This window comes from Ambystoma mexicanum, chromosome 10 (assembly GCF_040938575.1).
Source record: "Ambystoma mexicanum isolate Mex_15411 chromosome 10, UKY_AmexF1_1, whole genome shotgun sequence".
In the NCBI taxonomy this organism is placed as follows: Eukaryota; Metazoa; Chordata; class Amphibia; order Caudata; family Ambystomatidae; genus Ambystoma; species Ambystoma mexicanum.
In genome coordinates, this window is record NC_090932.1 from 444,986,832 (window position 1) to 445,014,295 (window position 27,464).

The 27,464-nt window shown below is 43.1% G+C and overlaps 1 protein-coding gene across 3 annotated transcripts in view; it reads right to left on the reverse strand.

The window, feature by feature from the left end:
- LOC138491479 (ephrin type-A receptor 3-like) overlaps positions 1-27,464 on the reverse strand; it is a 642,080-nt gene that overhangs the window by 27,725 nt on the left and 586,891 nt on the right. For 2 of the 3 annotated variants that reach the window (XM_069617996.1, XM_069617995.1), the window contains exons 13-14: positions 7,000-7,209; positions 5,429-5,578 (exon numbers count right to left, since the gene is read on the reverse strand). In XM_069617996.1, coding sequence (XP_069474097.1) covers positions 5,429-5,578; positions 7,000-7,209 — 360 coding nt within the window. Of the gene's footprint in view, positions 1-5,428; positions 5,579-6,999; positions 7,210-19,694; positions 20,337-27,464 lie in introns of those variants that run through there. The other variant, XM_069617997.1, reaches the window with a different exon arrangement.

The window sequence follows — 27,464 nt, forward strand, 5'->3', positions numbered from 1 at the left end:
TTAAAATGCTGGCCTAACATAGACAATTTACGGATTTAAATATTACAAAATGAAACTGCATTTCATTTAATATTGTAATATCCCATTCTGTGTGCTTTATTCACTATTAAACCATTTTTATTTTGCACTTTCCCCCCCACAACTCCCAAACACTTATTGCTATTGCCACCATTGTGATGTTGTTTGGGATATTGAATCTTCACCAACTTATTATGCCGGGAAAAGGCTACAGCCAAGCAGTGGAGTAACCTTGGTCAAGATGTTGGGGGGACATGGCATCGAAAGGAAAGGGGCACCTGCAAAATGAGGGGGACAAAACGGAGTACCACGAACATCATTGTCCCCCCAAAATTACTCCCATGTATTCAAGACCGTCCTCCTATCCCAATATTTAGTTAAATTGCAGTTTTCGAATGAAGCAGAAGAAATCGTGTGGCAAAATCTTTAGGTTACGCGGATTGAGGCAAAGCCTGCTTGCTCCACTCCATGTTACACAAGCAGCAAAACTGATTCTCAGTGCATTTGTGCATCATTTTACAGCAGTGCAAATGTTAAGATATTCTGGCCGCAGGCTGGTAGCTGCAGCAACTGCTGCTGTGGTATCTATGTCGGATTCTTCTTTGCAATTCGCTTTGTTAGCATGCTACATAGGCCATTTACTGCACAGCTCTGTCCTCTGTGTCACGGTAGCAGAATAATCGGGCACACGGGCAGGGGTGTTGCTAGGTCTGGAAAAGATCCGGGGCTACGCTATTGTCAGTACTGTCGGTACTCAGGGCTAGCTAGCCTTTTGGTTGTTGCCCCTGAGCTTCTATTCGGGGCTACAACTAAAAAACCTGGGGCTATAGCCCCCTCGGTCACCCCTTAGCAACGCCTCTGCACACGGGTAATGGGGAGACAAACTAAAGCCAACAAATGTGATCGGTAGAAGGTCTGGAATTAGTTTTAAACACTATCAGTGCTCTAATTAACTTTCAATACCACCGTCTTCTAGCCTGTCTTTGCCAATGCAAAAGGGGGCCAGCCATATGCAAATCACTCTGGTATTCCCACCAATGGGAGCAGTCCAGACCAAGCTACAAGGCCACAACGCCTTTGTACAGAAAGACAAACCACCTCAGACATGTTTCGGCCTTGTTGGGCCTCATCAGTGAGGTGGAGTTTGGTCCTTATCGGCAGCGCGCAAGAGACCTGTGTCTTACATCTTTGCATACCCTCTGTCAAATAGGTAGACAAGTTATAGGCAAATCTTTCTCATGGGAATAAGCGTTGACTTGCTGGGTCCCATGTATTCAACGTTCATAGAAGCATTCGGAAAAGGAAGTGGCAAGGCTCTCATGAAAAATATTGTTTCTCGATGTAACAGAGAGAAATTATGTTTAATCTTAACAACTTTATGTGCACCGTTTTGTTTGGGGCAGAACACAAACAAACAAGTGTGGCATTTCGTTTAGAACAAGCGCATTTTCATGCCAGTTCAGAAGACAATCACAAGCCATGTGCGTAATGTCACATGTTGAGCCCCAGCAAGTGGTGGGACTCATTAACATATGCAAAATTGATATCACAGAAATTTAACATAATTTAAAGTGAACTATGCAACGTTCATACAAATGGTGTCTCCAGTGGAAGAAAGAGCACAAGACAAATGAGTTCTTGCTGTTCAGAATTAACAATCAACAGCCGAAAAATAACCAGACAGAGGAAGAGTTCCTATAACATAGGGACCAAAGTATGAAATGCATATACCTTTCAAAGCCAATAATCTATACTTAAATATTCCTTTCACACTCCACGTGGGAGACATTGGGGGTCATTCCGAGTTTGGAGGCAGCCATGGTGCTGTTAGCACCATGGCTGCCTCCAAACTTAGTTCGGGTCTGGGTAGTCGGAATGGGGACTTACTGGGACATTCCGACCTATGCGGACCCGGTAAATCCCCATTTAAAAAACCATTCCCCATTCCCATTTGAGCCCCCATAGGGCTCAAATGGGAATGGGGAAGGAGCTAATAACGGGCCTGCCAATTGCGGGTCCGTTATTAGCTCCATAGTCCCTTAATGGGTCCCGGTAAGGGCGGCTGGTAAAACCAGCCGGCCCTAGTGGGACCCGCTAAGGGACCTCGGAATCCGGCGGTAGGGGGTTAACGGCACCAGCATTCTTACCGGTGCCGTTAACACCCTACCGCCATACTCGAAATGATCCCCATTGTATATTACTTTCTTGTTTCCGTGAGGTTTAGTGGGTAGGTTACCGGCTCACTAGCCCGAAGACCTGAGTTCGAGTCCCATTATCCTCACAGAGCTCAAGTTAATTTAATTAAAGGGGACTACTACAAGTGGTTCATTCCTAACCTAAAAAAAAAAAAAACATCAACAGTGTTGGTGCAGTTCAGGGGGAGATACCATTACTCCCCATTAACTTTGCAAACAAACACATTGGAGGCGTACACAGGGTCTTCAGGCCACTATAGAAGGAGAATCTGCCTGTGCTCTGGTGCCGACAGAATCCAGGGATCAGGAGGCTCTCTAGTCCTCTCAATCAATTGTGTCCTTTTCTTACTTGTTCCATGGTATGGAGGTAATAATGTAGACCCTGTTTTATTTATCAAACACCGCTAGCAGGCAACATGCACCAATCGGGAGGCCATGTTTAGGGCATCAGTGCTCTTTTATTAATTAGAATGTTTGAAGATGGTGCAAAGGTAGTTGCCTACAAAGAGCCTTGGGTGCCACAGAGAATGTACAGTTTACTCTGAAAGAGAGTTCAGACAAAAGCGACTTGGCCAATATAAACATATGAAGATTGTCCCACAGGCCGCTGCCTCTCAAAAGCGAGCTTGCCTTGCGACTGGCTCTGGTCCAATCCCAGGCACTAAATGGAGCTGCAGGGCCATTGCTTTTAATGAAACTGCTTTTGGGCCAGATTCAAAAGCAACAGTACTCCTCAAGGTGTGCAGCCAGGCCTTCTTGAGCATGGCAAAAAAAGAGAACAATTGTTCTGCCTTTGGTTCTCATACCCATTCTGAATGTCCATCAGATCTAAAGACTGAGCAAGACACATTTTCTCATTATGGATTCCATGCTGTCTGATTTCATATTTTCTTCAATTGAATTTGCACCTGGGGAAGGGGTGCTCATCCAATCGGGGACTGGCAAAGTGGGCGTGAGCTCACTGTTTGCCACCCACATTTTCCATCCACCTGAGGCACTTCCCCAGGTGGTGCCATCTTGATTGTGGGCTCCCTGTTGCCTCCCCACATTCCCACCCTTCCCTTTACTCCCAAAGACATCCCAAACACATTCCACAATCCCCTACCTCCCCACTTATCTGCTGGATAGGAGCGTTTTGCTGCAGTTTCTGCACTCCTACTACCAGCGACCGCCATGGAAATAGACACCGCATTCCTTTACCTATGGTGGCAGCCATCTTGATTTTTAGTTTTTTTTCTGGGAAATAGGGCTGGCTCAATATGGTTTCAAAAAAGGGGGTTAGGAGTTTTAGTGTCGGGACAGCCGGTCTCCTGCGCACCTTCTGTTGGTGGTTGTAGTTTTGCATGCAGCCTGGTACATGGTTTGTCAGGAACCAACTCCTCGGTTCCCGGAAGATTTGGTACTTAGTGTGGTGACAAACCCTTGTTAGGTGTGGGCGCTGGCTGAATTTGAGGGTCCAATATTTGCAATTTTCTCTAATTGTTGCAATCTAGTCATAGTCCAGTCTTTGGTTTTTAAGCATAGTGTTTTATTAGTGTTCAGGTACAACATAGTCAATATGGCATTTTGTGCCAGAGGTGGTGAAACAAAACAGCCGACGTGCATTTCAACCGAAGTCTTTATCAAGGCAAAAAGGTGAAGTGGCAGCAGGCTCGAGGTAGAGCTGGGAGTTGGTCAGCCCAGGTTAGTGCGCCAGGTGGAGGCTGTTGGCCTTATCTGGAGCCGGGATCGGCATGCATCTCCTTCTGGCACAAAATGCCACATTGACTATGCTGTACCTGAACACTAATAAAACACTATGCTTAAAAACCAAAGACTGGACTATGACTAGATTGCAACAATTAACGAAAATTGCAAATATTGGACCCTCAAATCCAGCCAGTGCCCACACCTAAGAAGGGTTTGTCACCCCACCAAGTACTTGCTCAATATGCGCAGAGCCCATCTCCCATCTAGAAAATTAAAAAATAAACTATGCCAACATCAGCTTGCGAATAGCAATCACCCCTGCACAGGGCCTACCTAAGCTTGGGCTGGAGTGCCAATATCAGCCATGTACACCCCCTGAGCGGGGGTGATTGCTACATTAGTTGAATTTTGCTCGCTTTGTTGTAAGCTGCACTAGGTTATAATTTCTCATTAATCAATGTATTTATTTATGCTAAGTGGTATGAGATCACAACATGAATGAGTGTGCTCTTATGAGAATGCTGAATATCACTTCCTTGTGAACATACAATATGAAACTCCACCTCATGGACTGTTTTTGATCCCAGTAAGAGGAGAAATACCTTTATAGATGTTCTGTTCATGTTAAACAGGTTATGTAGTTTGAAGGAAAAAGAAATTGTGTTTGTGTGTAAACTGCAATTACATATTTTTCCAATCATGATTTTTAAAATGCAAAGGAAATCCCAGAAACATGTTACATGAACACACACATTACAAAGTGATTTTCACACTGACACTATGGAATGTGGGTGCAGTTTAGTAAAGGCTAAGAGGTGGTCGTTGGCTATTATTTTATAAAGGAAGCATTTTTTTTTGTGTAAAAACATACTTGTCTTCACAAAAGAACAAAGTTGAGGCTGAGCAGTTTAGCCATCTCCCGTGGATAAATAAATAAAAAACCAAAACAAAAAAAATAATGTGATATATGAGCATTAATAGCTTTATGTATATAGGGCCATAATATAAACTTGAGACATTGTGGCTAATGCCTGGGTACTGATAATGTAAATGTAAATAAAATAAAGGTAGTATGTCATATATTACATACCACAGTAGCCTACTGAGGATTTCAGAGTATGGAAGTTCAGAGACCTCTTGGCATATGATGGAGTGCTGAACACATACCCTTCTTAATGCACATTTGTCATTATTTAAATACCCCAGTCTAAGTGCAATACTACAATTCACGGGGTTGGTTATACAATAGGACACTTGTAGGCGATCACCACCAAGGGTGGGTGGCAAATTGGTCCTACAGAAGCCATACAGCTGTCAAATGTGGCCAGTTATCTCGGAAAGTGGGCATCCGAAATGTACTTTGCCTAAATTGGCAATAATACTAACATTATCCCTGTAATTTACTATCAGCTTTGCAAATTGTGGACCCTTCTATGAGAGCATCAAATAATGGTTTATAGCTTCCCCATACAGTGAAAACTCAGTGGCATTCACGGCAGAGCTCAGCATAATTCAGGAAAACTCACATCCTGATTTGACATCTCCCAGTATGGCCGCTCTCCATAGGAGATCACCTCCCACATGACTATTCCATAACTCCAGACATCGCTCGCCGAGGTGAACTTGCGGTAGGCAATGGCTTCTGGAGCTGTCCATCGGATGGGTATCTTTCCCCCCTAGAAAACAACAGAACACAAATGGTTATTAACATTTCATGTATGGCGCTTATTCCCTTGGCAATAGGTATCCATACAACTCCATCTCCAACAGTCAACAAACTTGCAGCCTAGTAACCAGTCTCATTACAATAGTCATGCAGTGATTGGTTTGCCAGAAGATTATTGACCTCCTGTTCCATGTCATGCCACTCTAACATTCCATAAGATCAGTTTTCGTTGACCGTAGAACATTAAGATTTGCATGCACACATGCAACACAAATCCACCGAATGTACCCGTGTATTGTCGCATCAGAACGCCAGAGTAATTGTTCAGCAATGATGGTCCCTCTAACATATCCATGCTTACTAAAATCCTATCCTTTGCTGTCTGCCACGTTTACATTTGTAACAGTTTCAGCCTTAATATTTGCATTTTGCAGCTTGACCTAGTAAGGACACATCTTAAATAGAGGGAATTATCCTTTGGTTTTTCCACACTTCTTGAATGCCACTGAATGTGGATACGCTTTGCTCTGATCGGACCTTAACCAGGCTCTAGGGGCATGCTCTTGATTGCGTGGCACTTGATCCATTTGAGGCCAAGGCTAGAAAGAGGTGGCAAGTAGTAGACTAGGTCCAAGACCAACTATGTGTATTTGGGAGGAGCACAGCTTTCCCCTTCAACTTCAATGGCCATCAGCCAAGTCCAACATCTTTAAATTCAGTAACTCTCTTATAGATTTATGGTTGTGTGTCTCACTATAACATCCCATTATCTTCCTCCCTTCTTGTCAGATAAACCTCTTGGCAATTACATGTTTGGGTGGTGAGAAAGAGCACTATGTGGGTGTGGGAAATGGTGAGCGGGTGACCATCATCCTGCTTCCACTACTCACTAAAGTCGAAAGATGGCAGTGATTCAGGAAATATATTTCATTAAATGTAAGTCCATTGAAGGATGATATGCAAACATTGCAGTAAACGTCAACCCAGTATGCAAAGAAACGACAATCACCTTCAATGCGTAACCAAATATCACATTAGGAAGATAGTGGCCTTGGCCCGTATGTGTCATCCTGGGTCATGGCCTTCCTCCTAATTGCCTTCAGCCCCTCCCACTCCTCAGGGGCAACACGCTGATGTGTCTTGGAAACAAGACAGATCTGAGTGGAACGGCATGAAGTGCATTATAAAAAAAAAACAATGTAATAGTTAAATTAATTTAATTTTACTTTTCAAAAAAGTTTTCCGTTTCTTGATATAGAGAGGCATCGTACATTCGTCCAGAACTGAGCACATGCTATTCGTTAGCAAAAAGTAATTGATTTGGAAGGGAGCTTCTCAAATTTTTATAAGAAACCTCTGGGACCGAACTACATGATGGTTCCAAGCATAACACGTGTGTCATCATTAACTCTCCCACTACCCAGAACATACTCGTGTGGTGTAGGCCGCCTCTGGGTCGTCCTCCAACACCCGGGAAAGCCCAAAGTCTGACACCTTGCAGACCAAGTTGCTGTTGACCAGGATGTTGCGGGCTGCCAGGTCGCGGTGCACGTAGTTCATGTCTGAGAGGTACTTCATCCCGGAAGCAATGCCTCGCAACATCCCCACCAGCTGGATCACAGTGAACTGGCCATCGTGCTTCTGAGGGAGACAAAGGAAAATGATGTCACTGTCCCTCAAAGAGAAGGTCAAGGTAAGTAGTCACCACAACAACTCACTAAAATTTGAGGAAATCCTTCACTGAACACCCGACTAGCGGGTAACAGATCCATTCCACAATCACATTTTACATTACACATCGAAAGTTCCAGGATTCTGGGTAAAATACAAAGCTTATTTGGAAAATGCGCCAAGAAACTTGCCTATTGCTCTATTTGGAATGTAAGCATTATGGTTGCAAATTATGGACACTTCAGGTATTCGGTGTATTTGATAAATAAACACTTCATATGATATGATGTATTTGACAAATAACCTATCCTATGATATGATAGGTTATTTATAGCTCAATACCCAGAGGTTTCTAAGCACGGACCGGTGATCGAACCTGTGTTGCTCTGTGTCATCTTACTTTCAAGGTGAGCACTTTGCCCCTGAGCTATCCTCCCGAGACGAGTCATAATTATTTTGTTTCCTGGGGGAGCATAATTAAGGCAATCTGCATACAAAGCTGGGTTTGTGTGAAGGAGTTTGCATTGTGGTTTCATCCTATCTTTGTTGTGTGTGCATGCATAGAGGGTGTTGCTGTTCGACTAAACAGACAAGATATTCACAATCTGGGCAAAGCCCAACTGTGTTAATCCACAACTCAAGTGCACTTCACAAGTTATTTGATTCCAATAAAGCACACATTTACTCCCCCAAAGCAGACACTCTGGCGATGCATCAACCCACGGCCACGCAGCCAGGACACTTGGGAAAGGTTCGGGGCCTTTCTGATGACTGCAGGGCTCTCCATATTTCTATAGCGCAAGTGGAAGACATACTGTAAAAGGGACGCCAGAGCAAAAGCCAGAGTGCCTCCAATTTCGAACTTTTGGGGCGAGATTCTGACCAGGTGGTCAAAACAATAGTGGGTATCCGTATCGGCATACCTGTGCGCTCAGAAGGGGGGGGGGGTATCTTTGGAATAAGCTGTATGTGTAAAGAGGCACGTGATTGCAATCGTCATGTTCAAGCCGGCTGAGGAGGCGACGATCTCACTGTCAAAATGTGGCTACGGTCTTAGTCTAATAGCAGCCTGACCATGTTCGGCTACTTATAATGCTTTAACCACTCTTCTCTGATGCCTTACCACTCCTGCCCCTCGCCCCTCTGTCCCCCCCCCCCACACACACACACACACTCTCTCAACCACAAGCTCTGTGCTCCAAGTGTTCTCAGATAATGCAATCTGCTTTGGCAGGCCTGCGGTGGGCTAGGTGGATTATTCCACACCAACAACCACACTCGTGCACAGAGAGGGGGTTGTTTTCAGCCTTTCACAGGACTAAAAGCGCATCCATTAGGTGCGGAGGAGAGGCAGGTGTGCCGGGAGCGCATGATGGATGGGCTGTTGGGTTTCATCCGCCCAGAGGATAGATCACTGCTCAGTGTGTTGAAAATGGGTGGCACCCAGGGGTCAGCGCTTGAAAGGGAGACGTGCTAATGTAATAATGAAGAGCTCTCTGCTCCTGCGGTGTCTGGCAGCTCCCCTCGGCTAATGATTCTTGGAAGCCATTAACCAGTTCAGCGCTTGTGAGCTCCAATGGAGATAACCTGGTGCACGATAGGGACTCGGCCGCGGTTACGCGTGCCACCAAAACCTGCAAGCTCTCTGTCAGAGACTCTGTGGCAGTTATGCCTGCCACCAAAAGCTGCAAACTCTCTGTCAGAGACTCTGCGATGTTGTGTCCTGCCAAAAGCTGCAAGCTCTCTGTCAGACTCTGCAGCAGTTAAGCGTGCCACCAAAAGCTGCAAGCTCTCTGTCAGAGACTCTATGGCAGTTATGCTTGCCACTAAAAGCTGCAAGCTCTGTCAGAGACTCTGCAGCAGTTATGTGTGCCACCAAAATCTGCAAGTTCCATGTCAGAGACTCTGTGGCAGTTATGCATACGACCAAAATCTGGAAGTTCCCTGTCAGAGACTCTGCGGAAGTTATGCGTGCCACCACAATCTGGAAGTTCCCTTTCAGAGACTCTGCACAGTTATACGTACTACCAAAATCTGGAAGTTCCCTGTCAGACACTCTGCACAGTTATACGTACTACCAAAATCTGGAAGTTCCCTTTCAGAGACTCTGCACAGTTATATGTACCACCAAAATCTGGAAGTTCCCTGTCAGACACTCTGCACAGGTATTTATTTGTACCAGCAATATCTGGAAGTTCTCTGTCAGAGAATCTGTGGCAGTTATGCGTACCACCACACTCTGGAAGTTCTCTGTCAGACTGCCCATCACTGGTTCTTTAACTAGGTGATAAACCCCTATGAACAGGCCAGCTTGCCTTTGCCACATTCATCAGACACATGTGTCCGATTCGTTTGGACTATAATATTCATTTTGAATATTGAACAAGATAACCATATCCATGTCAGCAAATATCCTTGAATTTCCCAGAATAGACCCCTAAGTGATTTACAACTGGAACATTCACATGAGTTTTAAACTTCTATTCAGTTCATTTATTTATTTTGGTATGTTTATTCATGTATTTGCATTAATAGTGTTCAATTGATCTTGGTATTTCCACCATTCGAACACGCCAAGTTTCGGTTTACAGGCCCTTCCTCAGGTGAATTGAGATCATTGTACCTGTAAGGGGAGCATGAGGCAGCCAATTGGCGCTTCTCTGCAAGCCACAGCACTCCCGGGAGTGTTCTGTCTTTCACTGGTGGAAATTAAAGGTTAATGGAACAGGACAAAAAACTTAGAGTGAAAAGAAATGAACCAAAAAAATATATTGCATCTATCTATCTATCTATCTATCTATCTATCTATCTATCTATCTATCTATCTATCTATCTATCTATCTATCTATCTATCTATCTATGTCAGGTGTACTGACCCATGTTTGAGTCATTAAGCTGCAACATTTGGTGCTGTGGGCTTAGAAAATCCAAGATGGCCAAAAAGTCCACATGTACGCCAGAATCCAGGAGAACTGCGCAGTTGGCACGAGACCACTCCAAAGAGACAACCTTCTTGTGGGGGGTTCCACATCACCACTCTACTGTAAGGATGCCATCAAAACAATGTTAAGCAAGGGTCCTATACTATCAAGCAAAAGACCACTCTATTGAAATGCAGTAATTCAAGACAACTCAAAAATGGATGCAGTACCGACAAATTCCCCAAGGCGGCGCTAGCAGTCTAAACTCTGACAGGGAAACTGTATTTAGGAGTTGCAAGAGGGGCAGGGACTTCAAAGCTTGTTGGTTAATTGAAAATCTTAGCCACCTGCTGTTCCCAGAGGCCAAGAGGCTGAGAACTCTTAACACCCCAGAGACTCACCAGAGGAGGCAGGATATCACATGGCCCTTCTGAGTGAGAGGGAGGGGGTTTCCCCTTCAGCCTGGAGGAGAGAGACAATAGCCCCTTTCTGTTGAATTGGGTATGTTAATTTTGAGTGTTTCCTGTCAAAAGCCCTCTGCCAGCAAGGAGAGACATGTGATCACTGACCCACCCATCCTTCTGGAGGCGGACCCAAACACTTTGGGGAGTTGAATTGCAACAAATATATATTTTATAGAAACAGTGATAACTTATTGTAACCAAATGACAGGAATGTACAACTTTGAGAGTCTTTGTTTGAAAAATGCCCTCACGATTTGAGTTCAAACTCCAATTTGTACCATGTTCTGGGGCAAAACCCTGCTAATTATGAATATTGTCGACAATGTATTTAAGATAGAGACATGGGAAGTTACTGGGATATATGTGGAAGGGAAATGCACCTTTGTATAATTTTTGATGAAAATCCCATATTGCACAACCCACTAAAATCGAAAATAAGTTGCCATTTTTGAATGCAAGCTCCTAGAAACGCCAGAGGCGTAACAGAGACTACCTTAAGCAAGGTGTAATATGTACATGTAATGTCAACCACTTGTGTACCTGGGAATTATGTATTTGAATCAAATATAGATTTGTGGGCAAATTGACCAGGGGAGGATCCTCTGACCCATAAACAGACCTCATCACTCTGACTCACAACCCAATTCCCCCAATCATGGGAGAGGGGAGAATTGGGCCAATGACAAGTAGAGAGGGGCAGGCTCAGTTATGCCACGCACACACCCACTTCCAAAACACATAAAAAGAGACTGCTGGGACAGGTAGAGACATTGAATTCCATTTTCTGCGGAACGCTCTGCCGGGAGACTCCAGACTTCACATACATCAATCTTTAGAGACCAGAAATTTACTTCAGAACTTAAAGCAAGGGCCTAAACCCACAAACTGAGAACTCTTCTCAGCAGGCCTCAGCATCCTTAAAATCATTTGCAAACTATTCCACAGCCGGGCGAGCTGTTTGAATTCTTTGCCAAGAACAATTGCCAGAGACAAGACCAGAGATCCAGAGAACCACAGGCCGCTGTATCCAGAGAGCTGACCCAGACTGCTGTGAGCAGAACCAGAGATCCGGATCGCTGTGAGCAGAACCGGTGCCTGATTGACCCACCGAGCAGAGAGAACCACTGCCGGACGTGTTGACCAGATCCGTGACGAGGCCTATTTCAAATTTATATTGTGAGTACCTAGCAGAAGTGTGCAGAACCAATCTCTTAGTTAAAATAATCTAATCCAAACTATTTTAACCTAATTAGAACAGCCTCCTAGTAATCCTATCATCTGTCATTCTAAAGCTGCGAGCTGTCATCTGTCATTCTAAAGCTGCAAACTGTCACCTGTCATTTGAGTTTTACTTTAAATCTGAAAATCTACCTTTATTAAACCGTCTGTATCTCCGGAACCGTTTGTCCTAGGAACGTGGTTTAACTTTAAAGCTGGGATTCTAGGCTTTCCAACGAACCTAGAACCGACTTCCTACTCCCTATACTTTTTCCGCAATCGCGATTTACGCACTCGCGTAATTTACCGCGCTTTGCGATTTTGGCTCAATTTCTCCACTTGTCAAAATAGCAGCTCCATTCTTTCCTTTGTTAAAAATCCGTTTGCAACCTAGTAATAACTCATAGAGAATTGCTAAAGTGAGCCTGAACTAATACCAACAAGCATCTCTCACTCACCCTGAATATCCAGAGGGAATTAAAATCAGTTAGCACATTTTCACATCCATTGCCATCACATTTAAAAGCATTTTGGGCCTGTGTTTCAAACTTCTGCCTGTTTCCTCTAAGCTTGCTGGGGGGGGAACTGAATTCCGTATTGTATTTGATTGTATTCCCGAAGACTGTGTGTGTTACTTCCATCTCCTTGCATTGTATATAGGGGGCGGGTGAATTGCCACCAGGGGAAAATTGATTACATTGTCTTTTGTTGAAGCCATATCAAGTTATTTTCTGTACTGCATTTCATTCATCATTGCGTTTCCTTGAACCATATAAAGCATTCTTTCCCACCTTATTCTTCTGTTCCTATTCATAAGTTACCTCTTGCTGATTACTGCTCATATTCACAAGTGTAATATCCATTATCAATTTATTTATAGAAGTGTGATATATATATATATTGTTTACATTTTCAAATAAACCTTTTAATTTGCAAAACAAACCTACTTCTTGGCTCAGTGGGGTCAGGGGGATTCTAAGAGGGGGGTGTTATACAAGGGTTGTCGTCCAGAGTACTGAACTGGACATAAAAATACATCAATAAGGGATTTCCTCAGCATCCCAGACTAGGCATTGACTTAGCTGTAGAGTTGATTGAATATCGCTTACATCTATCTATCTATCTATCTATCTATCTATCTATCTATCTATCTATCTATCTATCTATCTATCTATCTATCTATCCTATCTATCTGTGCTTGTATCACGCCGGTAGCCTGCGTGCATCAGGGCCCCGTGTTAATTATAACACGTATGTGGTGTTCCTATTGCGTGACACTTAGTCAATCTAAAAGGTAGAACATTTATTTGAAACCAGTGCTACTCATATTATTATCAAATCCCAGCACTACTTATTTTGGGACAGTGGATCAGGTGCATGCAAATTCCATTCAAAGACTCAATGCACTATCAGGGTACACCTACAGGTGCTGTTGTGAGCAACGGATGTTTGCTTGCACCCATTTCTATAGACTCTGAATGAGGAAAATTCAGTACTGACCTTGTTTCCCAATTATGTATTTTCAAACCTCTAAACTCAACACACCTTTTAAAATAACGTAATTAATTTTAGCAAACTACTAGGCCCATCTTAAAAGTGTTTCGGACTAACATAACAGTCATTTGTGAAAAGGATTCCATTGTTCCTTCTTTTTGTTAAAAGCAACTCTCAGAATCTGTATTGTTTCCAAACTGAGTGAGCGGCTGAACCACGCTTGCAGGACAAGGGTCATCCTTGGTAGCAACATGCTTTAAAAAGTCATCGTTAACAGACAGACTTGGTGTCTGGGGGTCCCAAGAGCGGAAGGCCCGACTAGCCGGATCCAAGATTACCATGATGGAGGCTCATGTACATTAGCTCCAACACCGGAGTGTTTCAGAGAACTATTCCGCCAGCCGTGCAGGTTGTTTACTGGAGCCCACTATGCAGTCATGGCCCTCCAACATGATCACAGCATGTGTGTCACAAAGAGAGACAGAGAAATGCCAGCTGTGACCAATACTGTGAATACATGCCAACATGTTGAAACTGCTAAGAAACCTAAAGCAGGGATGAACTGTGTCTTATTGTGCTGGGGAGAAAAAAGTATTGTATGCCAGCTGTGTGGTGAGTAGTATGTGGTTAAACAGGATACCACTAAATATACTAGTCTAAGGTGAAAAACCACTTGTGCTCCGCGCTTGTCCAATACAGCTTGCGATATTAGTCCAGATATAAGGTTTATCACCTTAGACTGATATGGGAAACTGATGCACGCCAGGGCCAGTGCCCGCAAGGCGGGAAGTGCCATGCTCCTTTCTCTGGCAGCACAGCCTGTGGCATATGAATACGAAAACCATAGCCGACACAAACACACTAAAATTACACTCACCAGCTACTTCACAGGAGCCAAATAAGAGGTTGGTGGCAACTTTATAAGGGCAAATTTGAAAACAAAAATGCTCAAACCCTTTATCTAAACTTAACACGCACATCCCAATGACTCACTAAGCATTGCCAAACTATACCAATTGTCTACCACAGGTATAGGGCATCTCAAGAAGGCCAGTCCAGGTGGAACTATACAAGTCTGGGTTTTCACTTCAGTCCTTTGGATGATTACAGACAACAGCTCTAGCAAGCGGATGGAGCAAGTGGGCCAGCAATAAGGGGATAGTGAAGAGAGATTGGAGAGGCAGCTGGAAGGAACAGGTGGAGAAAGAGGTGGTGGAAGTAGAGGAACATCAGTAAAGGGGAGGTTGGAGGTCAACAGAAGATGACAATGAAACACTAATAGCAAGGGGAGGGGTGAATATAACGGAAGGAAGATGCGAAGGAGCGTCTGGTAACATACAGTGGAGACGAATATTGGAGGTTAGAAGGTTGCCTGGGGGAAGAGGCAAGGTGGGGAAACCAAGAGGAAGTGAAACATCAGTGCCCACTAGTCACCCAAAGTTGCAAGGTGATAGTAGGCTGGGCTGGCCTAGGGCAGACACTACATGCGGGAAGAGGAACGGGAAGGTGACATGATGCTGTGCAGTAGAGAGGTGGACAGGGCGGCAAACATCAGGATCCGAAAGGGGGGCGGCAAACAGGTCCAGTCTAGAAGCCTTGAGCTGCTGATCACAGGAGCATGGTTCTGGCTCATGTTGAACCCAGAAGAACAGCTTAAACCCAACGAAGACTACTGCATAACCAGGATTTGGGCCACCCTGCAAAGCCTGCAATAGGCACTTTATAGAAGGGATCGGGAAGACCCGAATGCCCTGCTTTTTCAAAACCTCCTAATTCATGCATCTGTCTATGTAGCAGTGCAATTGTAATTGTTTATTTTTACAGCACTTATATACAAGTGAAGTGCTTCAAAGCGCTTCAAGGTGGGAAGGGAGCAATGGAGTACTGTAGTCATTCTTAGGCCTTGAAGTTTCTGAATTATCTAACAAAAAAGAACTAGCGTACTAGGCCTGACGGTATCTTTTCCTAGTGCAAGTGTACAAAGTATATCGGGCACAGCCAGATTAGGGAGGGGAGACACGTGGGGGGGAACTTACGAGACCTAGTAAATTCAGGTACAGATGGAAGTGCAAGGCATTGGGTAGGGGGAACAAGTGTACCCATTCGAGCAGGACCGTAAGTGAAGTGCAGAGAGGTTACCCATCTCTCGGAACATATGCTGAAAGTGCAGTAGTGATGAGCATAGTGCAGAGGCCCGGAGGCAAGTGCAAAGACTGGCGGGGAAGCCTGGGTGTACGCTAGACGTGTTGCAATACAGAGCATAAAGGCATGTATAAGTGAAATGGAAGCAAACGTGACAAACGAGGGCCCCCAGGGCCAAAGGCGTGTGTACTAGCCGGGGTAACACCTGAGACGTGACAGCACAGTGAGCAGAATCAAGTTGCTCTTCGCTGAAAGGGCTCTTTCCCAACGGAAGAGAATTTACACCCAGGGGATTAAACATGCAAAAGTTTAATTCAAGAGCCCACTTGGAGTAATGGGCCACAGTAAGTTGGGAAGGAGGGTGTCAGGGAAGACAGTAAGCAAGGGCAAGCTCTGCACGCAGAGGTGGAGGGCAAGAAGTGGAAGATGGCGGGAAAGGTCTGTTTGACAAGAATCAGCATGGCAAGGTAAAAGGGCTGCATGCATGTTAAAGGAATCAGCATTGCAAGCTAAAAGGGCTGCATGCATGTTAAAGGAAAAAGATAGCAAGTTAAAAAAGGGAACGTAACAAGTGATAAAAATGTAAGAGGAGAGACGGAAGCGAGACTGAACACATCATACAAGAAAGGGGAAGATGGAAAAAAAGGAGGGGCAACTAAAACAAATTAAGTAAACCAGAAAGGACAAAGAAAGGAAAATGGAACTAGGAAGAAACGTGAATGTACAGAGTCAAATGTTTAGAAATGACAGGCACAAAAGAAACAGGAAAATAAATAAGGTAAGGCAATCCTATGGGAAAACAACAACAAAACTACTAACGAACGGGAAGAAAGAACGGTTATATGCGATTTTACCAACCTCGATTACAGAGTGCTAGACTGCATTTTTTTACTTTTGTTTTAAATTTGGGTCTCCCCCCGCCAAGCCCCCTGTTTTTCCACCCTTATAACGCCACCCCACCTGCATCTCGACTCATTTTAACCCCTTACCCCTGTACCCCATATATTTTTTATTAATATTTTCAGTGTTTGTTGGTGTTACATACTGCAGTGAAATGTACCACTCTGTTATGTTTTCGGTAAAACTGGGTACCGAAAGTACGTAAGAGAAGGGAAAACAAAGGCAAGAAAGACAGAAGGAATTTTGAACTATTCCCCAAATGAAGTAACTTACGTATGAACAAAGCCAGAATAACAAGTAAATACATGATCTAAGATGTGAAAAAAACAGAAGAGTGAAAGCAACAACGCTAATAGGAGAAAGGAAGTAAATTGATGAAAAAAGAATTAACAGATCAACAATAGAGCATTGAAAAACAAAGAAGCAAAAATAATCGGAAAAAGAAGGCAAGAAGGAAATGGACAAAAAGAAATGGAATAACAAAACAATTAGCAGAAAATGTAAAACAGAAGGTGGTGATAATGCAAACAAGAATTCCAGTTAAACAGTGACATACACTTTGTTTGGGCACAAAAGCCTGTGTTGAGGTGAAGGACAGGAGAGGTAGGACACCAGCTGTTTACCTGAATCTATCTTTCAAAGAGATTAAAATCCTGTCGTACATTTTCACATTTTCAGCCACCCCATCTCCCCCGTGCAAGGCTTGAGCCGATGGCAAGAGATTTACAAATCTCACTTCTCTAAAGATCTGACTGCGGCAAAGCCGAGCCAAGGAAGGGAACAGCTGCAAACTAATTACGGCTGATTGATTTTAGCATTAACCTGGATCTAGGTTTGGTGCTGGGGGATGATTAGAAAAAAAAGGCGAAAGTTATTGCATCACTTGCTGTAAAGCTGGGAACCGGATTAGGAAGTCTGGTGCCCCATCGAAACATGGGCCGGAATACAAAACAATCTCTTTCTGCTTTTTGCGATATATCTTACACATCAAGGATCAGCGAAGGTCATTCTGTGAATTGTTTTGTAGAGTGAATTTGGGGAAACCCGTTTTTAAAATAATGCATTAGACTTTGAGCTAGTTGTGGCTCCTACAATGACATATTTTAGGGCACTGTGTAAGGAGTCAAACCCTGAATCAGAAGTTTCAACAGAAACTGGCTGAACCAGCTGCGCTGAATAAAAAGCCAACTGGTGTCACTGCACATGAGGGGCCAAGACCTTCCCTGCTCTCAGCATCAGGTAGAATACTCAATTGGCTGCTAAACCCGCCTTTCTTACTCACCCACTGCAAGATATGACATGATAGTTTATTTATAAAGTGCTTAATACCCAAAGGTTTCTAAGCGCGGACCAGAGGATCGAACCTGTGGTGCATTGTGTCCTCTTGCTTGCAAGGTGAGAATGTTGCCCCTGAGCTCTCCTCCCAAGACTATATTTCCAGTGCTGGCCGTTGGGACGGATTCCCCTGGATCCAGCAAAAACTTGTCACCACAGATCTCGCACCTGGCACATCTAAGTTTATATATAATTGATCTGCTTTAATTGCCAAAGACAGGATTGCAACTCAGGTCACCAGGCACAAAAATGAGAGACTTACCCACTAAACCACTGGAACATCTGGTTAGACCCTTTTGAATATGAATGTTAACAATGTACTCTGCATAAAATATTTAAGTACAGCTTTGCACTTCGAAAAGTGCACTTATTACAATTTGCTGAGCAACATTAGAAAAAAACGCTCCTCCTTTCTTGGATTAGTTTCCTGTTAATGTTCTGAATTGGATATGTTTGTTTCTGGGGTTGCGTGAGAAAAATCTACTGAGTCAACTCTTCCAACTTCCCTGCCCTCTCTTCCCCCAGTCACTGGTGGGATCCCACAGTTAAACAACAGTGAACACATCTCGTCACATGGGATAGATAAGGACACATTTATGACACAGAAATAATCTGTCATAATGTCAATTCTGAGATAACTAAGGGCTCGGTCTAGAAATCCAATTTATTGTATATCAATACACAATTTTATACATGTACAAAACCATTTACACTTAGGGCCCAATTCAAAAATCCTGCGCACAAATCCGCATTTGTCGGTACATGGAATCGAATGTGCTGTCCTTTTCCTGGACTTGCATGAAGTTTGTGCATGCTCAGCACGTCTCTGCGAGCAGTCGATGGGTTTGCGCGAGACTCAACACAGAGTGTGGGCATGGCTGCGCAGAGGGCTGGGAAGGGGGCAGAACACCAGAAATGGGGAAGAACTTGCTCAAAAATGGGCATTCTAAGGGAGGGCCTGCAGGCAGTGCCTCACTCGCCCACAATCACACGGCACGAGATGTATTCATAGATTCAATCGCGCAACCTCTCGGCTGGGAAAAGGCCACGCAAGTCCTTCATATGATCTGCCACCCGAAGGCAGGCGCAAGTACACTTGCGCGTAGGATTTGCAGCGCAGAGGTGGTGTTGCATGTCAGATATCACGGTGAATGTACACAACCGGGGTTCTGAACTTACTTAATAATGTGCATAAGCAGTGTAGCAGCAGGAACGGTTTACAGGGGTCCGTACGCAGATTTTCTGAGTTTAAACTGAGTTACGATTGTTCATACGCAGGTTGTCGGGGTGCAGGGAACAGTTATGAGGAACCGGCGCAGGGTTCTCGAGATGCAGGCCTGCTTACGGGGGACCCCACAAACTGTTTGAAGGGTGCATGTGTTTGTGCCCAGGTGAGCGCGCAATGGTGGCTAATCTGACTGTTTATGCTTTGCGTGTGGGCGTGTCGGGGGCGTTGCAACCGCGACTTGCGAATACGGTTGCTTTGCGTGAACAATTCCATGAATACGCAGGGCGCACATTTTTTAATCTGTGGGCAGGCTCATGCAGTGTCCTTCTCAGCGCACGGCCCTTGCGGCATTTCTGTGCACATTTCCATGAATCAGGCCCTTAATATCTTCTTCAACCATTTTGGTGTAAAAACATTTGGTGCAACATTTGCACTGATTTAAACAGTTTCTTACGAGTAAAACTAGTCGCTATTATTGCAAGTTACATTAACAAATAAACAATTACAATCACCAATAACCATGCTCATCACAAACCTATGGACATAAAACTGATCAAACATGCATGATGTATAAGCTCTTTTTTTTTGTTTTTTTTTTTTAGAACAGGGGGGTAGTCCTGACCTCAAACATTTAGGCTACAATGATTTGCTGTAGGCACAATTCTCATACATCTCCATATACAATACTGCACACTTAACAGATTATGCATTTTGGGAGGAAAAACATACAGATCCAAATTCTGAAAGGGCTGGAAAACCAGTTATTAGACCTTTATTACTTTAGGTCACATATTACAGCGTAGTTTAAGTACTACCACTGTTTTAAAAACTTACAAATAAACAGTAGACAGAAAAACCTGCAACTTAGTCATCAGCTTACTCAATTGTGTACAGCGAGGACTTAAGTATTTAAACAGAGGGAGAAAAGCATTAAATGCAGATTTTTGTATTTGTAGGCGTACCAAAATCAAACTGAACTTTAGGCATTCTACCTACATTTTAAGAAAGAACACATTAAAGAGAAGAGAGGTGTAGTTTATTGGCTCCACAATACTACCTTTTTACTCTATTCTGTTATCTATGTGTTTGTTAAACAAAATATTAATTCATATTTGTCACCAGTACTTTGTACAAAACAAACATTTGCTTCACGGAGCCTGAAATTTAGGTCTGCTGAGAGGCAACACTTATGCAACCACTACTTTGTAGAAAACCATTTTTTGCTTCGCGACACCTAAAAATAGGAACTGCTAGGAGGCGACGTCAACACTCAAGGTGGTAAGGATGATGTATGTCATAGGTCTTAGTGTTGTGAATATAGGACCACATGACGTGGGACGTTTCGGCTGTGTAGAGATGGCAGCCTTCTTCTATGGCCCAGGATAGCAGGTCTTCCTATGATTTAAAAACAATATACGGAATATTGTTGAGTATCCAGAATGTGGATCATGTGTACAGACGTTAAAAACCCGTGAGGGGTTACACACTGTGGAGTGTTAAGTGTTAAGTATTGTATATGGAGATGTATGAGAATTGTGCCTACAGCAAATCATTGTAGCCTAAATGTTTGAGGTCAGGACTACCCCCATGTTCTAAATATTTTCATAAGCCTTATCGTCCTTCCCGATCACAGGCTATCCCTCAGGTTACTAATGATGTGTAAGCTCTATACAAGAGCTATCATTTTACTGTTTTTTACAATTTCTTTGCATTATCTGAAATGACCACATTATTTTTTTTAAACACATCAACATATTAACATATTGTTTCTAACATGGCATACAAACACTTGTGTATAGGTGCGTTATAAATGCCTTATCATATCATTAGCACAACATGGAACAATTAGTAAGAACAACCAAATATCATGTCATATCTGTAACAATGCCTAATGTGGGTATTTCTTTGTCATTTCTATATCATTTCTGATTCATGGTGGATCCCTATTTTTGAACACACGCTTTCAATGGACATGTTCTAGCTGTTCTTAATATCAATATTGCAGTAATCATTTCCATCCCTATCAGCACTTCAATAAAGTACCAATTCAGTGGCCCTTACCGAAGTAACCAAGCTAATGGCTTCTTCTAGGTGGATCCAATTCACAACCCATGTTAATTTTGAAAAGGGAATCGACCTATACAGACTCTTGCTATTCCAAACCTTCCAAAAACACTTCCAGTAGGGCCAGCCTTCTTTGATTTAAAGCCACCAACTGGCCCCAAGCCAACTGCATGCTAAGAAACATTCTGTTTTTTTAATGTTCATAACTTTGGCAATGGATGATTTGAAGCTTATTTTATTAACAGATTAAACATTGTATAAATGGAATTCTCTCCGGTGATTGTTGCCTTTGTGATTTGTGTTCCTATCAGTTATCTAAGGAATAAAGCTGCACCTCGTTGAAGAGGAAGATAACCAGTCAAGGTTTCTATGGTAGCTTCTCTTCCACCACAGAAGGACGTGGCCTAAGAGCCCGCGCTGGACCTCCTCGTTTGAACTGATTTGTTCATGGGTTGTCCATTTCTTTAAGGGCACATAAAAACTATAAAACAATGCAACTGAACACTGCCCTGTAGGACTTCCAAGTGATAAAGGGCCGTCCATTGTTTGTTGGCTTCCTAAGTTCTGGAGGCCACCTCTCCAGTAGAATATATACAGATTGAAGACAAACAAGAAGCAGGTTACCCAAAAAGACAATGGTTTATATGTTACAGTTAAACATTCATGTTGTGCCTACAGATTCTAATAGCCACAAGATGGCGACCCTGTGGCAATAGGAAGAGATGCTTTAGAGCATGTTTATGTTCACAGATGGGAAGGAGCGATAGGGATGGTGAATCGATGGTACATATTCGAAATTTGAAAAGAGAAATCCATAAATGGGATCGCCACAAAAATGAAATGGCCCGGAAAAACAATATATACTCAGACACAATTAAACTTTATTCCAAATGACTCATTTCCTGATTCAATTACGGTGTGCAATTGTAGGAGAGTTCAATGTAACCTTTGTAGGCATCAACTGTGCTAGGCGCTAGCAGAAAGCAAGAGAACCAGTAGACTGCGCAAGTCAAGCGATATATGAGAGACCATAAAACATACCATCATTGACTGAGAAGCTCTAAAGCAACAAGAGAATTGAGTATTTTAATAAATGGGTGAGCTCTATCAATTCTTTGATTGTTTCACCCTGCTAGCGATGGCCGATAAACTGGTCATCAGCTTTCATTAATATTAGGATTGGGAAGCTTTTTCAATGCAATTCTAGGAAATTCATTTATAAGATGGAAGAACACAGTGCAAGAGGTATTTAATTTCTGGATGTATATTAATGGTTTATATTGGTTCCTTTTACTGTATGTTTTTAATATTTGTTTCAAACTATAAATAACATTTTCTATTAAAAATAATACTAGGTTGAACAGAGAGGGGTAAGTATGTAGCATGATTTCACAGAACAAAGATAGGATAATGATCTGAAATAATAGAGTCCTTCAAATTCTGAAATGTAATTAATACAGTGCAAGAATGAAATAAAAAAGCATAAGTAATACAATATTCCAAATATTACCATAAGTTTATATTGCAGTTAGATCCTCAATGCTACAATTAGTAGTTGTTATTATCGTACACTTCAAAGGTACTCACACCTTTAATCCCCAGAAGGATGAAAGTCTGAGTTGATTTTGTGGGGGTTATAACGAGTGGCCTGCAGGCCACCAAGGAATCTAATTTGGAATTGTGGTTTGATGAGTAATCAAGTAACACCAGCCTAGCCCCATTTAATAAATGAAGAGATGGTTGTTACATTCTGTTAGAAAAATAAACCCCCTAAAGTCTGCTTACGAATACTGCATGTACATCTTTAATATTATTATTAACAATAACAGCGTTTCAATGTGTTTCTTGTGGCATTGCTCTTCTTTATTGGAGTGTAACAATGGCTGTAATTGGTACCCGATGTAATGGTACTCAATTTATCAGCCTCAGAAGGAATGCTGAGCCAGTCATGCAGGGATTCAAAGCTACATAATGCAAACTTGCTCGATGTCAGAGGTGAGAGAGTAACCTCTGAGCTATCAAGTCAGCTCTTACTGCAGCTTTTTGCTTTATTAAAATTATGTGTAATCATAGTGTATAGTAACCAAGCCGTATGCTTCCTGTACAAAAAGGAGCAGTTTTTATGTGTTCGAGATTTGATAAAATTGGTACACGCTACAACTATATTAACATTGGCATTTAAATACTGGTTTATTAATGAAACATCTATTTGTGTTACCAAAAATGTATTCACTACAATTAACAGCCCCCAACAGCATGGTTGAGAGGATACAGCACACGCAATCTGGAGGTCTTGGGGTAGACGCAGAACTCAAAATGTGTTCATATAGCAAGGCTAAAGCTAGCTGCAATGTGTATTTATGTATTTATGTATTTATTTATTTATTTATATACATGTATATAGCGCAATGGCAGCCAAGAGGCATTGAGGCGGTGTTACATGAGTGTGTCTTAGTTTCATGGACGATACATTGCAACAGGTCTGCAATATAGCCAGGTCTGCAACAGCTGCATCCCAAGATGTTTTGGATTATACATCTCATTAGACCTAGTCATCATAGACAATGGTGAGGGACCGTGCAAGTTGTAGTTCTGAACAGCTGCAGAGTCAGATAGTGCAGATCCCTAATTAAGCCTGGGTGAATATACGTGGAAAGACTTGACCACCCACATTTCCACTGTTTTCAGGCAATTTAGGATCAGTCAAACTTCTAAGGGTTTAGGGTGATAGATTTGCAATAAGTGTATTACAATTTGTGCTGATTAAATGTTGCTGTAAAGTTTCGGTGAAGAGGTCACAACCTTTCCCGGCAGCGCAATCTCTATGCAAAGTATAAAGCTAATGGAATAGGAAAGTTCAGAATCTTTCCTGCTAGTGATGCTCACCAAAGCAGAGTGTCTAAATGACTAATTTCTGTTCATTAACATAGAAATAAAAATGAATGTTTTGTTTGCAGCCGGCATGAAATTGTAACTTTAAAAAATATTTTATGAAAAATGTATACAATCTAATGCAAATACAACATGTGCACAGGAATCATTTTTAAATTGATTTCCATATTCACACACATTTCCAAGGGACTATGCTTCAGCCCAATGCATACATTAGTGTGTGTTGTGAGCAGGACACTCTTCACCCAAAAGGTATCAAACTATAGGCTATGCTATGTGTTTTATTCCCAGGTAACAAAGCTCATAACATTGCAATCCTCACAAACTAAATGATATTCCTTTCAGGAATATCAGTCTACATCATGAATGCTTGATGTGAGTGACTCTAAATCAGTCTTAATGGCCTTTCTGAGTTTATTGTCTTGCAGTCATGGACATGAGTAGTCCTCATAGAAGCAAACTCAGCAGGATGAAAACTCATGAATGAAAGTTCATGTATCCCTAGTGCATGATCAACTCTTCTCCAGCTCTATAAGCTTTTCAGAGATCAATGTCTGTTATGAATTACCTATATTGTAATATTATAAACTTCAATAGTATGCAATGTGTCAACCTCTGAATGATACAAAGCAGAGCCTGAATTCTGACAGACTCTGCAATTTTACAATTCCCTACTTCAACTCTAATAATTCAATCCACTCAAGGAGAATGAAAGACTGCATTTTTCTTACCTACATTCAAACGTGGGACACATATATCGCTGCAGCAGGTACATTAATTTACTGGGATAACTTACTGTAAAGTTAAAGTGTTGCCAGACTTGGATAACATTCCCATATGCACAGGACTCCATTTCCTCCTGCCAATCTCCCAACCTAGCGACACTCGATCCTACCCTTTCTTCTAACCTTTCTCTACCTTCCAGAAGCCTTTTACATTTTTTCCCAAGAATAAACCTGAACCTGTCCGAGGTTCTATTAAGGTTTATGGCTCGTAAAGAAGATTCAGGCAGATTCAGACTGGAAGAAAATCTGCAGGGAGCACAAACCAGCCGAAATCTCGAATCAGGCTTATCCCTGAGACATAGATTAGATGTAGAATATTGGTTTCAAAAGCACCCAAAGAAGATGTCATAATGGATGGACATCCAAATCTGCCATCAAGTTCTATGGGCCTCATTAGGACCCAGGCGGTAAGGGGTTTACGGCGGCGTAAACAGCGCCGACCCTTACCGCCTGATTCCGAGGTCCCTTAGCGCCATGGAGGATTTAACACCTGCTTTTAGCAGGTGTTAAAATCCATGGCGCTAAGGGACCTTGTTGTTAATTACGCCACCGTAATTTACGGTGGCGTAATTAACGCCTTCCCCACTCCCATTATGCCCTATGGGGCAAAAATGGGAATGGGGAAGGGTAAATGGGGATTGGGGACTTACCGCCCCGCCAACCTCGGAATGGGGCGGTAAGTCCGCCAACCACCATGGCGTAAACGTAGTTTACGCCATGGTGGTAAAGGTACGACCCAGGCGGTAACTTACCGCCTGGGTCGTAATGAGGCCCTATGTGTATTTAGCAAGTCCCATATATCAGAATACAAATATTAGGCATCCAAATGAGGAATAACCAACAAATGTAGACCCCCAAGAAGCGGCGCAACTTCAAATGATCTATGTTTGACTGATGTAGTCTGGAAAGTAACAAAGAAGGGGCAAAGCTTGACACTAACTACCGTCTCAAGGTGGTGCAAGGAACATGGGAATTCAGACAGACTGGCACATGTTCATTGCTTGCTGTTAACTGAAGGTCTGAACATGACCTTGCCGTCATCTAAAAGGCACCGACTTCAATTCAGTTTGTGATGATCACATTCATCTCAGAGAGGAAGGGGAAACTGACAACAAGCAAAATATAGTGACCTTAAGTGGGTTAAGATCCTGTGTGACATACAAGTAGGCAGCTCAAAGTAGTTCCTGAAGGTGCCACTGTAGGCTGCTGAAAGCCCAAGGGCTGATCTACACTTCCAACATGAATTCACATTGAATCGTAAAAAAAACAAATAATATTGGGCATCAGGGTGCCTTGCAGCAGTCCAGAGGAAGTGGAGGGCTTCTGGCACATCCGGTGACAAACTGGTCTGCCACCTGCTCCATAGGCAATACAGACTCTCTGTCCTGTCCAAGCAGAGAATCTGCATCCAAGCACGCATCTTTTGGAGCATAACACAGACAAACTCTTAAAATCTGCAAGGAGCTGGCCAAACCTTCTCCAGTCATACACCTCTCCTGTTACTTCCCAGGCGCTGTGTATGGCTCTGGCTTATCACTTCAACATTAAAATTCAGGACATCCTGTCCTATCTCTCCTCTTCCTCTCCCTCTACTTCTCTCGGCCCCCATCTGGCTGCTTCTCCCTCTCCTCCTCATTTCTCCTCTTTGTCTCTGACAACACCTGGCAATCTTTCTAGTCAAGTCCAATCTATGAAAATGTTGTCCAAACAGGTGTGTTCTTGCTCCTCTAGAACCATCAAGGACCACATTGACACCCTTGCTCCAGCCTTGGCTGATTTCTGTAATCACTCTTTCTCCATTGGATCCTTCCCCTCTTTCCTCAAGCCGTCCCCTGTGCACCCCCTCCTTAAAGAGCCTTCTGCCGATCCTACCCATCTGGAAAACTATTGCCGATCTCTATCACTCCTTTCCTGGGCAAACTCTTGGAAAATCTGGCCATCTCCCAGCTTACTCTCCACAAGGAATATGTTGGTTATCTCCATGCCCATCAGTCTGGCTTCAGAGCATCCAGGGGCATGGAAACTTCTCTCCTGAACACCCGTGAAGATCTGCTCACTAATCTTCGCTCCAACATTCATTCTGTCCTCATCCTCCTTAACCTTTCCTTTGACATGGTCAATCACACCATCCTGATCAAACGACTCTGAGAACTTGTGCATAATGGATCAGGCCCTGGAATAGTTGAGCTCCTTCCTCCTGGACCTACCCTCCGAGGTCAAACTTGGGTCCTTTCTCTACACCACCTTTCTACCCACATGTGGTGTTCCCAAGGGCTCTACCATCTCTCCCTGGCTCATCAATGTTTACTTGGCCCCTTTGTTCCACCAGATCTCTACTTTCTCCTCTAACTTTCAGTTTTATGCTGATGGCACTCAGCTCTCTTTCAGGTTCCCCTCTGTCTCCTCTTCTCTCGTGCTCATTCCCGACTGTCTATCCGCGATTCAGGATTGGTGAACCTTCAATGATCTCTGCCTTAATATCAGTAAGATGGAGATCCTGCTCAATGGGACCCCTGCTCCTGCTTTCCCTCTCACACTCTGGCAGCCCTCCTTGGGCCCTCTTCCTTCACCTTCCTGTGAGGCTAAAAACCCTGGTGTCATCTTCGACTCCACTCTCTCCTTCTCTCCTCAAATCACAGACCTTGCCTAGAAGGCCAACTACAGGCTGCAGAGGTTCTCTTTCTTTTCTCACTTTCCCTCAGAATCTCACTATCTCCAGAGCCCTGATTCTCTCTAGGCTGGACTACTGCAACAGCCTCTTTCTCAATCTGCCTTCCTCTAC